This window comes from Bipolaris maydis, assembly GCF_028858645.1.
Source record: "Bipolaris maydis strain C4 unplaced genomic scaffold PSV08scaffold_14, whole genome shotgun sequence".
In the NCBI taxonomy this organism is placed as follows: domain Eukaryota; kingdom Fungi; phylum Ascomycota; class Dothideomycetes; order Pleosporales; family Pleosporaceae; genus Bipolaris; species Bipolaris maydis.
In genome coordinates, this window is record NW_027093870.1 from 632,792 (window position 1) to 645,414 (window position 12,623).

Here is a 12,623-nt window from a genome sequence, read left to right on the forward strand (position 1 = left end):
TTTCCGGCTCCATGAATAATTTCGGTTAGTCTAGAGCCGATAGTAACGCGGATGTGTCTCGGAACAACTGTTTTCGGCAACCGCAATGCTTGGCGAATGACGGAATCACCACAAGTCCTAAACACTAGGACCAACCTTTTCCCAGTACATCTTCTTATACGCTAGCAGATCTTGAAAATCTGCAATAGCCGGTCAAGTATCCATGTATGTGACGGAGATCTACAAACAGGGAAGTTGCAGCTTGCCTCAGAAGCAAACAGTAACCGAAGTGCATAGGTATGGAGGAATCAACAAAAGCCATTAGCGTGTTCCGAAACAGTATCCGTGATACTTAGAGGAGATACCGGTTTATCTCTTTTCGTCTTCGGATAGTTGTTGGCAGCTTACAGGTTTTGGACTGGCACGTCTCTCCTGAGGTAGTAACCCGGGAAATTACGACCATGCTTAGATTTTGCGGTTGAAGTGTTAATTGGGGCCACCAACGGCTAAAGAAAGACTTTGAACAAGAGCGAGATTCATTGCTAAGCCTTAGATACATTTCTTCTTGTGTCGCCTTCTTGACTGAAGCCGTTGCACGATATACTACTCTTTTATATACGTCAGCTCTCCTATCTTTCAAATCACAGATTACAGAAACGATTAACCGATACTTCTTGGGACATATACACAACATGGCCATTATCACCACTCTCGAAGAAAGTGGATCAGCTGAGAACACAGCGAGCAATACGATAATCGACACGGACGACAATTGTCAGAGCCAGGTTCCACCGGTAGCTATCGTCGGTCTGGGTATGAGATTGCCAGGAGCTATTCACACTGCCGAACAATTATGGAAGACTATAGTTCAGAAACGCTCAACACGATGCGAAATTCCAGCTTCAAGGTTCTCGGTAGACGGATTTCATAGTCCATCAGCCAAACCAGGTTCAGTAGCTATGCGACATGGACACTTCTTAGATGAGTTTGACGATCTTCATCGCCTTGATACATCACTCTTTTCTATGGGAATTACCGAAGTGAACGATATTGATCCGCAACAGCGAATGTTGCTCGAAGTCGTCTACGAGTGTATGGAATCATCGGGTCAGGTCAACTGGCAGGGTAGTAATATTGGATGTTACGTTGGCGTTTGGGGAGAAGTAAGTCGCCATTTTTGTTCAGCACTTTACATATCTACCCTTGCTAGTTTAGGGTCTAACATTTGCATGAATTACAGGACTGGCTCGACCTTCACGCTAAAGATTTGTTTGACTCGGGCACATATCGGGTATCAGGTAGTCACGACTTTGCGATTTCCAATCGCATTAGTTATGAATACAATCTCAAAGGCCCATCGTACACTATCAAAGCCGGCTGCTCATCATCATTGATTGCGCTTCACGAAGCTGTGCGAGCCATCCGGGCTGGAGACTGTGATGGAGCCATCGTCGCTGGCACGAATCTTATCTTCTCGCCGACTATGTCAATGGCCATGACAGAGCAAGGTGTGCTATCTCCAGATGCCTCTTGTAAAAGTTTCGATGCCAATGCAAATGGATATGCTAGGGGTGAGGCTATCAATGCTATTTTCCTAAAAGGCCTGAGTAGCGCACTTAGGGATGGAGATCCCATTCGTGCTGTTGTCCGAGCAACATCTTCGAACTCAGATGGCAAGACCCCGGGAATGTCTATGCCTAGTTCAGAAAGCCACATGACTCTAATACAGCACGCATATCATGAAGCGGGCTTGAACCCTAAGGATACGGTTTTTGTTGAAGCTCACGGAACGGGAACTCCAGTAGGCGATCCGCTGGAAGCGATCGCCATCTCACGTGTATTCGGAGGGAGGAAAGAACGACCATTCTATTTGGGAAGCGTCAAGCCAAACCTAGGCCATAGTGAGGGAGCCTCGGGTATATCCTCTGTTCTCAAAGTGGTACTGGCCCTGGAGAATCGGAAAATTCCTCCCAACATCAATTTTTCGATACCGAATCCCAAGATCCCGTTTAATGAAGCCAACATGGTAGTTCCCTGCGAGGTTCTTCCTTGGCCAGAAAACCAACCTCTTCGTGCCAGTGTTAACTCTTTCGGCATTGGAGGTGCAAATGCACACTGCATTATAGAGAGTATCGACCAGTTCTTCAGCGATAATGCCGTTCAAAAACGCATGAGCAATCCATATTTGGGCATAACGAAAACTAAGAGGTTCGATAATAGAAAACTCAACAACGTCTCGGACGGGACTAGATTCACAAACGGGGTTCATGGAGCCAAAGCGTTAGACGTCAAGGAAGGTCACATCGACTTACCGTACAAGTTGGCAAGCAAATTCTTTATCGACGACTCTAACGGCCTTAAATCAATCAAGGAATCTGAATTATCTGATGCCACTGGTCATGGATTGCACACGCCAAGAAAAGTACTTTATACGATATCTGCGGCTAGTCCTGCTTCTCTAAAGGCAATGGTACTTGAACACCAGAAATACCAGCAACAGAACAAAAAGAACCAACTAGACGTTTCGTACACGCTTTGCAACCGGAGGGAGCACTTGTCTCATCGTGCGTATAGTGTTCTTTCTACCATCTCGCTGGAAGGCGAGAGCCAACCAGCGCTCGAGTTTTCTTCTCCAGCCAAGGTAGCAAACGCTAAAGCGGATGTGAACATGGTTTTCACTGGCCAGGGAGCCCAGTGGGCTGGGATGGCAAGTGAGCTTCTACAAGACTACTCCATCTTTCGCGACACCATTAGTAATTTAGGTCGTGTTTTGTCACAGCTTGAGCATAGTCCAACTTGGGATCTTGCAGAGGAGCTGAGAAAGCCAGAGGCTACCAGCAGAATAGGTGAAGCTGAATTCTCACAGCCACTTGTTTGTGCTGTTCAGTTAGCTTTAGTTGACCTGTTGCGAGACTGGGGCCTCCTGCCGACCGCTGTTGTCGGCCATTCTAGCGGTGAGATAGCGGCTGCATATGCTGCAGGTGCCATTACTTCCGCCGAGGCTATCACCATTGCATATTACCGCGGATATGTGAACAAATACAATAAAAGATCCGGAGGTATGGCCGCAGTTGGTTTGGGAGCGCAGCACGTCATTCCATATCTAGCTGACGGGGTGGTTGTCGCATGCGACAACAGCCCACAGAGCATCACGATCTCTGGAGACAAGGATGTTCTCCAAGACGTATGCAAAGAGATACAAGAGAAGGAGCCAGATGCTTTGGTGCGCCTGCTGAAGGTTCCAGTAGCATATCATTCCCGTAAGTCATTAACCCTCATTTCAGTCTCCAATGTGCTTTTCTCTCGCAGGTGGGTTATCAATGCACACATATCTAACAATGAGTTCCTTACAGATCACATGCGCGATCTGGGAGATAGCTTTGAAAGTCTATTAAACGGCAAGCTACACAGCAAGGTTCCTGTGATCCCATTCTTTTCCAGTGTGAAGAGTAAACAGCTTCAAGAACCTGGATCTCTCAATGCTGCATACTGGCGCGAGAATCTCGAAAGCCCAGTGCTTTTTACCGACGCGGTGAGGCTACTTCTCGAAACCCAGTCGTCTTCCAGGGGCGTTTTCATTGAAATTGGCCCACACAGCGCTCTAGCGGGGCCTCTTCGTCAGATATTCAAGGCTCACGGCACTGGCCAGCAAGCATACGCAACGGCATTGACTCGTGGAAAAGACTCCGTAGAGTCAGTACTCAAACTTGCTGGAGAATTGTTCATCCAGGGTGTACCTATAAACTTGTCCCGTATCTCGCCTGTGGGGAATGTGGTGACGGACCTGCCACTGTATCCATGGAACCACGAGAAAGAATTTTGGGCCGAGAGCCGCATAAGTAAAGAGTGGAGGTTCCGCAAGTACCCTCAGCATGAACTTCTAGGCTCCAAGACTCTTGAGAGTAGCAAGCTTCAGCCTGAATGGCGAAATGTCCTAAAACTTGAAGCGGTACCCTGGCTACGCGATCACCAGGTCCTCAACGACGTGATTTTCCCCTGTGCAGGTTACCTTTCCATGGCTGTTGAGGCTGTTCGCCAAGCGACTGAGAGTACTGAAGTCGACGGATTTACCCTAAGGAATGTCATCGTACGGTCTGCATTGGTGATGACCGATTCCAAGCCAATCGAATTGATAACAACCCTGCGACCTGTACGACTTACCAACACGCTTGACTCAAATTGGTGGGAGTTTAGCATCATGTCACACAATGGCTCAAACTGGATGAAGCATTGTGATGGCCAGGTCAGGACGAATCGCGACGCGGATAAGTTTAAGGAAGCAACATCCCAGCACTTGTCAACGACTAATAATGAAGCCTATCCACGCGCTGTAAACGACTTGTATCCCCAGCTTCATAGGCTTGGCCTAAGATATGGACCCTACTTCCGTGGACTCGAAGATGTTAAATGTCAGCCAAATGGCAAGAGAGCCATGGCTACATTGAGCAAGATGGCCACCTCAGAATCGTCGTATGCGATCCATCCCGCTACGATTGATCATTGCCTCCAATTGTTCTTTCCCGCTAGTTGCGATGGTGTCTTTTATCGTGCTGAAAAACTATGTGTACCAACAGTCATTGGTAATCTATACTTAGCAAATGGCAAGGCAACGGAGGTTGAGGGATCCCAGATCGAAGCATCATCCTCATCAACCTCGGGGGGAACAATCTCCGGAAACGCAAAGGTATTTTCCAAGAAAAATGGAGCTGTCTTGCTGCAGTTAGAGGGTGGAAAGTTCTCTCCTATTGAATCTACTGAGCAGAATGACAGCAATTCTGAATCCATCGCGGCGGCCCAACTCACTTGGAAGTCACATCTTGATCTTGCCGATATGGAGAGTCTGATTCGACCAAACCAAGCGTTGGTAAACGACAATCACGACCTCGATCTTGTGGAAAAGTTAACTCTTCTCTCCATCTTTGTTGTCAAAGAGCGCATGGAAAGCATTCCTTCACCCCCACATCTTGAACACATAAGCATGTTCCGCAACTGGATCCATAACCAGGCAGCCCGGCTGATTGAAGACCACTCTAAACTTCAACCTGAAGCCCAGAAGATCATATCTTTGGAGCCTAGTGCTCGGCTCTCACTTCTAGTAGAATTGCGACAGGAGATCATGAAATCAGGGGCCGCTAGTGCGGCAGTTCTGATTGGCCGTATCATTGACCGTTGTGAAGATCTCTTGCGAGGCTCTATTGACGGCATTGAAGTGCTACAAGCAGACAATGGTCTAACGGATTATTACAACTACGTAGAGTCACGCACTGATTCCGTGGATTTCTTCGTCGCTGCTGGCCATACACGACCGACGCTTCGTGTCCTTGAAATTGGCGCTGGTACAGGGGGTAGCACTCATGTTATCCTTGAGGGTTTAATGAGTAAAAACGGAGTCGATCGACTCTACTCTACCTATGCTTATACCGATATTTCTGCTGGATTTTTCGTCAATGCCCGTGAACGGTTCAAGGCGTATCCCGCTCTGGATTTTCGGGTTCTCGATATCACCAAGGACCCCATCGAGCAAGGATTCGAGGCGGCATCGTTCGATTTGATCATCGCCGGCAATGTTCTTCACGCCACTCCATCGCTGGGTGAGACACTAGCAAATGTGCGCAAGCTGCTCGCTCCTGAGGGCTACCTCTTCCTTCAGGAACTATCCCCAAAGATGCAAATGGTTAATTTGTAAGTTTATCGCTCGTTAAAAACTTCTAAAAACGGCCTTGTGGTGGCATTTCCAGCATCATGTGCTCTTTTTGATACAATTAGTGCTATCAGTGTTACTAACGACGTGTTCGAAATCTAGCATCATGGGCATCTTGCCAGGATGGTGGCTTGGAGCCGGAGAAGGCAGATCCATAGAGCCTTATCTGACGCCAGAAAAATGGGACGCAGTCCTGAAGCAACCTGGCTTTTCAGGCACCGATGCTGCCATATACGATGCGCCGAGTCCTTACCACATCAACGCCAATATCATTTCCCGACCTGCGAGAAGCTCGCAAGTTCATAATATCATTGATGATTCGGACATAAACGAGGTAGGTCGAGACAATAATCGTCCACGGGTGACCTTATTGTATCGTCCATGCGATGAGGATTGTGAGCGCGTCGTACGGCTGCGTTCTTCGATTGAAGAGAAGGGCTTCCGAACAATCCTGAGGAGCATAGAGCGAAATCAGGAGATTAAATCAGATGACCAAGAACTGTTGGTCTCATTGCTCGATATCAGGAAGCCGTTCCTCGAGTCCATATCGGAAGCCAATCTAACAGCTTTGCAAGCAATTGTCTCAAGTCTAGGCAGTACGCCAATGCTCTGGATCATGCCACCAGCACAAAGGAACGTCGATCGCGACGGAAACCCTAGTTTTGGGCTATCCTTGGGGCTCCTACGTACACTGCGCAATGAGCGTTCCGTAGCCATTACCACGCTGGAAATGGACCATATGGACGATGCAGGCTTTGCTGCTGCTACTAAGCTTATAGGAAAACTTGCACACAAAAGGGGGCAAAGCTGTAGTGGTTTGAAGGGAACTTCAGGCATAGACCCAGACCGGGAGTTTTTCTTCACCAAAGGAGCTCTCGAAGTGGGCAGGTACCATCCCGTCACTCTATCTCAAGAGTTGGCACTCAAATCACAGAAGTCTGGAGCCGTGACACTTCAAATAGGACGCCCAGGACTACTGCAGTCACTCAAGTGGGTCGACCTTACAGCACAGAAACCGGCACACAATGAGATCGTCGTCGAGCCTCGGTGTGTGGGCTTGAATTTCAGGGTAGGTCTCTCCCCTTGTATACCCCATCTCTCAAAAAATCTTAATCTTTGGAAAATATTGTGAACTTTCTGTGTTAATAGCCTGTAGGATGTACTCCTCTGCATGGGTATTGTAGAGGCAAACAATGTCAACATCGGCCTGGAAGGATCTGGCATAGTCACGAAGGTCGGAAGCGGTGTCACTGGGCTTCAGCCAGGAGACCGTGTTTTCTATCTTGCAGACAAATGCTTCTCAACTGAACTAACTGTATTGGCCGAGCGATGTGCCAAGATCCCTTCTTCGCTACCATTCGAGCAGGCTGCGACGATGCCGTGTGTTTACGCTACTGTGATCCACTCTTTGCTTGATATGGGTGGATTAAAGTCCGGCATGTCGATTTTGATTCATTCGGCATGTGGTGGCATCGGCATTGCTGCTCTTAACATATGTCAGAATATCCCAGATCTAGAGGTAAGATCTTTAAGTCTTTATTTGTCACATCAGATCAAGCAATACTACTTCAAGATCATAAAGCTAACTTCAGTAATTGATAGGTATACGTCACGGTCGGAAGCGAAGTCAAAATTGAGTACTTGATGCAAAATTTTGGCCTTAAACGGGAACAAATTTTCAATTCCCGAGACACAACGTTTCTGCATGATGTGCAAGTTGCTACAAAGGGTCGGGGAGTTGACCTTGTGCTTAACAGTCTCTCTGGTGAGCTACTCCATGCTTCATGGCAATGCGTTGCCCCCTATGGAAAGATGCTTGAGATTGGCAAAAGAGACTTCATTGGGAAGGCCCGCCTAGAAATGGATCTCTTTGAAGCAAATAGGAGTTTTATCGGCATTGATCTAGCTCGATTTGATGCGACGAGATGCCAAGGGTAAGTTATACTTCCTCTACTCAGTATCTTGGCTAGAATGTACTGGATACTAATTGGCCATCTTCTCCTCGCAGGTTGTTACAGCGAACGGTAAAAATGCTCACAACAGGGTCAATCAGACCTATAGAGCCCATCAAAATCTTCGATGCGACTGAGGTCGAGGCGAGTTTTCGGTATATGCAGAAAGGTACGCACCTTGGCAAGGTTGTGGTGTCAATTCCAGAGAAAGGCATGGGCCTACCGAAGACACCACAGACACCGCACGTTGAGCTCAGTCCATCGGCTACCTACATGCTCGTAGGCGGACTGGGTGGTTTGGGACGCGCTGTTGCAACGTGGATGGTAGAAAGAGGGGCACGTCACCTTATGTTCCTTTCGCGTTCTGCTGGTCAAAGTACCAACGACCAAGCTTTTTTCCAGGAGTTGCAATGTCAAGGCTGCACAGCACAGGCTGTCCAAGGCGACGTAACAGATATAGCCGATGTTGAGCGCGCAATGGCGTCTGCACTTCCAGGAAAGCCCATTCGGGGCATTCTACAAATGTCCATGGTACTTCGCGACAAGGCCTTTGCGGATATGGATCTGGAGGACTGGCAAACAACGGTCAAGGCCAAAGTAGAGGGCACGTGGAATCTTCACCGCGCCGCACCACAAGACCTCGATTTTTTCTTCGCCACTGGATCTATCAGCGGCTCATTCGGTATGCCTGGCCAAGCAAATTATGCTGCCGGTAACACATACCTTACTGCGTTCACTCAGCATCGTCAAGCGCTCGGTCTGCCCGCTTCAGTACTTCATGTTGGTCTGATGGAGGACATTGGTTATCTCGCTCAAAATCCGACAAGGGCTGAAGCACTCAGGGCCGCTGGTGGATTCTTTCTGCGTACCCGCCAATTGCTGGAAGGAATCAATTGGGCTCTGACTCCGAGTGCGGGCAAGCCAGATCATTTGAACCATCAGCTCACCATTGGCTTGCGATGTGAGAAGCCATTGCTGGACCCCGCTAACCGTGTCATCTGGAAAAAGGACTCTCGCATGGGCCTGTATCACAATCACAACGCGTCAAGTGGCACGGGCGGTGGTGCAGAGGACAACGATACTGAAGCCCTTCGTCTCTTCATGGCTTCAGCTGATGCAGGACCGAGTATCCTGGATGAGCAGGCTTCGGTAGATTTTGTGACGCGCGTCATCGGCACTCGCGTTTATACTTTTATGCTTCACCCGCTCGAGGACATGGACTTGACTGCATCGCTGACATCCTTGGGCGTGGACTCGTTGGTCACCATAGAGCTGCGTAACTGGATCAAGCGCAGTTTTGGTGGTTTAGAGTTCAGTACCTTAGAGATCCTCGACGCTCGTACTATCGAAGGCTTGGGTAGACTCACAATAGACGCACTGAAGACACGATTTGGGGAGGCAGGGGTGAACCAGAAAGGCGATGCGTATCTAGATATGAAGGCTCCATAGATTTGAGATCATCTTGTACAGCTGCCTAATCTTCAATGTCAACTCTATGAGTTCTACCATGATGCTAGCCCTATAGTGAATGCACTTACATACTCTTCATCTTGAGGCAGGATATTTGCTAATACTATTACATCCGTGTATCCCATAGTCTCTCATGTATTCGACAGCGACTTGGTTCCTTTATGTATTCTTGGAATCAGAATTTATTGTTTCTCCCTCATGTACAGAGATGTAAACTAATGAAGTATATAGTCATGTATTTTACGATACATGACTCAGCCCTGTTGTGTCTTTATCGAAACAATCTGTTATGGACTGGGCCTTTCAGGATACTGTTAAGAGCCAAGAGTTATTGTATTGCTTAGGTCTATATGAAGTAGCGAAGGTCTAGTGTCTGCTTATACTGTCCGTTCTCTTACTAAGCTAAGATAGGGTAGGTATATAACCTACCCCATAACACAATCAATGTTGACGTAGTATATTTCGTTTGTGGAGCGTCTCATATGCGTTTCTTTTCGAATCTTCCGAGTGTAGACTCCGAGTTCCAATGCTCTCATTAGACGATGGAAACACCAGGCTGCCACTGACTGTACTACGCTGAGCAATATTGCAGCTATCTTTCCCATCAAGTTCTTCCGACGCGCTTTCTTCATCGTCACTGCGGGTATCATCAGCCCCTTGGCCATCAAACACCATTTTCGCAACCTTAAGAATCATCCATAACCATACTAGCATAAGCAGCTGAAGGCCTCCAAGTAATCCAAGGAAAACGGACCGGATGGAGGAGTTGAAACAAATTGGACCACCAGGGTCGCGCAAAGACTGCAAAATCTCGCGAAATATCCTATCCCCGCCGTTGCGAGGAGTCCGGATAGAGTCGGGAAGCAGATTTCCAGAGATGGAGTCGTAGCATCCGTAAGGCATTACTGTGGTGAGATGGGTATATGTAGACCAGCACACCATGATATAAAAAACATGACGCTTAGCAATCCAACTGACAATAAAGATGCCAAAGGCAACGTCGCAAGCGGTCTGAAAACCTAGATACTTGAGAAGCTTGGCAGCCTGTACATGAGAATTCAAAACAATCAGCAGCACCCAACCATATAATCCACGCTATCACTTACCGCAAAAAGCGCATCCACCACATCCACCAGGCACAAAATCACGTTTCCAACTTTGGTTTGATAGTAGGTATAACTTGTTGCGAGGAGTACGCTTGTGATAACATGGTGAGTGAGCATCTGCAAATAGTCTTTTCGCCTCTTTTCAAAATTTAGAACAAAAATCTGCTGCAACCAAAACGCTAGTTGAAGGAGGTAGTAGCTCTTCATTAGACCGGTCATTTCGCGCGTTGGAAAGTTCGTCCATAACTCGTATAAATTCATCCAGTATACTGAATTGTAGTTGATGTACTGTACTCGTAGGTTGTTGTCGTTAGCATAGCCCTGACCGATTCTTACAGCCACCGCATGGATACCGTGGTCAGTCATCCTCAAAATTTTGTTAACGGGAACTGTCTTACCATGCCTGTTATCCAAAATGAGGAGTGATGTATCATTAACCAGCCCTGCTCAGCAAAGCGAGCTATCTTCTTCGTTTCGACACCGCCTAAACGCGCTAGCGGCTTAAGCAGATACCTCATTGTAACCGCTCTCAAAACAGTGAAGAGAACACTACCAAACAGAACAAATCGAAGATCTCCCCAGCCCTGGGTATACGTTCCTCCAACGGCATTGTAGTAGGGCAATCTATAAAACTCGCGAGTGGCATCATGTGCTAACGGCTGGTAGGCGTATATAAGTACGGATACGAGTGGTAAGGCGAAACACAAGCCTATGACAGATTTTGTTAGGCTAAATTCCTTTTTTGTCATGAGAGTGTACCTGCATGACCAGAGCTTCCTCGAACTAGTAACAGGTGAATCATGTAAATTACAGTTCAAGACTCTGCCTCCTTGTGTTTTGACAAGCGGGGTGCTATACCAGCAATGGTTGTCAGCAATCAATCTGCATTCTAGGGTGTTGAGGTATCTTTAACGTACCGGTCAATGGTAGGTCTCATCAGGAATAAAGTTGAACCCTTTCTATGAGATAGAGGTATAGCAGAAGCCTAGGGTGAAGCCTTAAGACAGAAATCAATTCAAAGGGTGAATTATACAGCAGCGGTTTTAACAAACGTAGTGGGGCTACAGTCCAGAAGAGATTTCCGATATATGGGATAATTATTTACCGGACGGATCTTCGGCGGTGTCTTTTAGTCGCTTTCACAAGAAGCTGCTTGCAAATCCTTGCAAACTTAGTAATACGTTTGCTAAATAACTACAGTAGTTAGTTACACAGTTACAACTAGTTAGTTGATATTGATTGCAATATAAAATGCCACACAGTTCAGTGTGGACTTCTAAAAAATGTCGCAATTCATGATAGCGGTGAATGTTCCTGCATTTTCCTCTACCACCCACCAGAGGTTTTTTTGATGCTTTGGAGTTCAGCTTTCATCACATTGATACATCACTGTTTCTTTGTTGAGTGATAACATGTTCATTACTGTTGTAATAGGCTGTCTCATACATATATATTATGCCTGTAAATTAGCAACTGCATGCTTCTTCAGCAGCGCCAATGTGATACCAACTTGTCGCTTCTTGCAATTGCGTATCGACACAAAGGGAACATAGAAGCGGATGTCAGCTGCCGTGCGGAGTCATGAGTACGGCCGCGTACCTAGCTGGGAGCCTCGGCTGCTCTCAGCCAATCAACAGATGACGGATGCTTAATTGGGTTGCCGATACACCTAAAAAAGAAGGGAGCTCTGACCAAGGACAGACGGCGCAAGCAGCAGTTCTGCTCTAACCTGCTTGAATGATCTAAATATTATCGAAGCAAACGCGACTACGAGATGTTTCTCGTCGACAGGCATAGCAGCCTAACGCCTTTCTTCATTGATTACTCCTATACTCACCGAGTAATACAGCCGTATTTCCGCCTCATGCCACTCACAGCCTCTAGCCACTCGACGTTGCGGTGTACTCACCTCTAGCAACTGCGTACAGCACTGAGCCCATTAATCTATTGCAGAGCGAGCAAACATTACTCAATGTGAAAACTCAATACGCACTCAAGCCAGGCCGCAAATCTAAATAATCAATTATTGACGGGAAGCTATCGGTCGATGATCGAAAATTGCTAGTCACAGGATGCGGTGCAGTGTCGCCTGAATCATTGATTATCTTGATGGTCATACGTACTCGATGAAAGCAAGCAGCGAACCCAAGAGACTTCACCTTCGTCCCGCTAGGCATTGTTAAGTTTCTTACCAACGCTACACGAATTTTGTACAATGTCGACTATGGCCAAGACGAATTTACATCCTTTGCCGCGGGAGCTCGTCATCTGCTGCTGAACCTCCCATATCTCGTCTTATTATAATTATGCGGTCGGCCTTGCCAATAAGGGACGCAGAGAATGGAGCCTCTCAAAAGGACTTGAGTTCCTGACTTCAGCGCGCGAGGCATGTGTCCTATTGCATTATTGCACCGG

The 12,623-nt window shown here is 47.2% G+C and overlaps 2 protein-coding genes across 2 annotated transcripts; one reads left to right on the forward strand and one right to left on the reverse strand.

Moving 5' to 3' along the window:
• Positions 1–671: 671 nt before the first annotated feature.
• PSV08DRAFT_187847 (uncharacterized protein) lies at positions 672–9,081 on the forward strand (the record flags this gene model as incomplete). The annotated part of the gene is made up of 7 exons (XM_014225168.1): positions 672–1,142; positions 1,220–3,239; positions 3,333–5,661; positions 5,783–6,749; positions 6,837–7,199; positions 7,283–7,614; positions 7,689–9,081. The coding sequence occupies 7 exons, from the start codon at positions 672–674 to the stop codon at positions 9,079–9,081; spliced, it is 7,875 nt and encodes a 2,624-aa protein (XP_014080643.1).
• A 462-nt stretch (positions 9,082–9,543) lies between these two features.
• PSV08DRAFT_251076 (TLC domain-containing protein) lies at positions 9,544–11,010 on the reverse strand (the record flags this gene model as incomplete). Its single annotated transcript, XM_014225169.2, has 4 exons — positions 9,544–10,146; positions 10,209–10,496; positions 10,607–10,917; positions 10,968–11,010. 4 exons carry the CDS (start codon positions 11,008–11,010, stop codon positions 9,544–9,546), a joined length of 1,245 nt encoding a protein of 414 aa, XP_014080644.2.
• Positions 11,011–12,623: the final 1,613 nt, after the last annotated feature.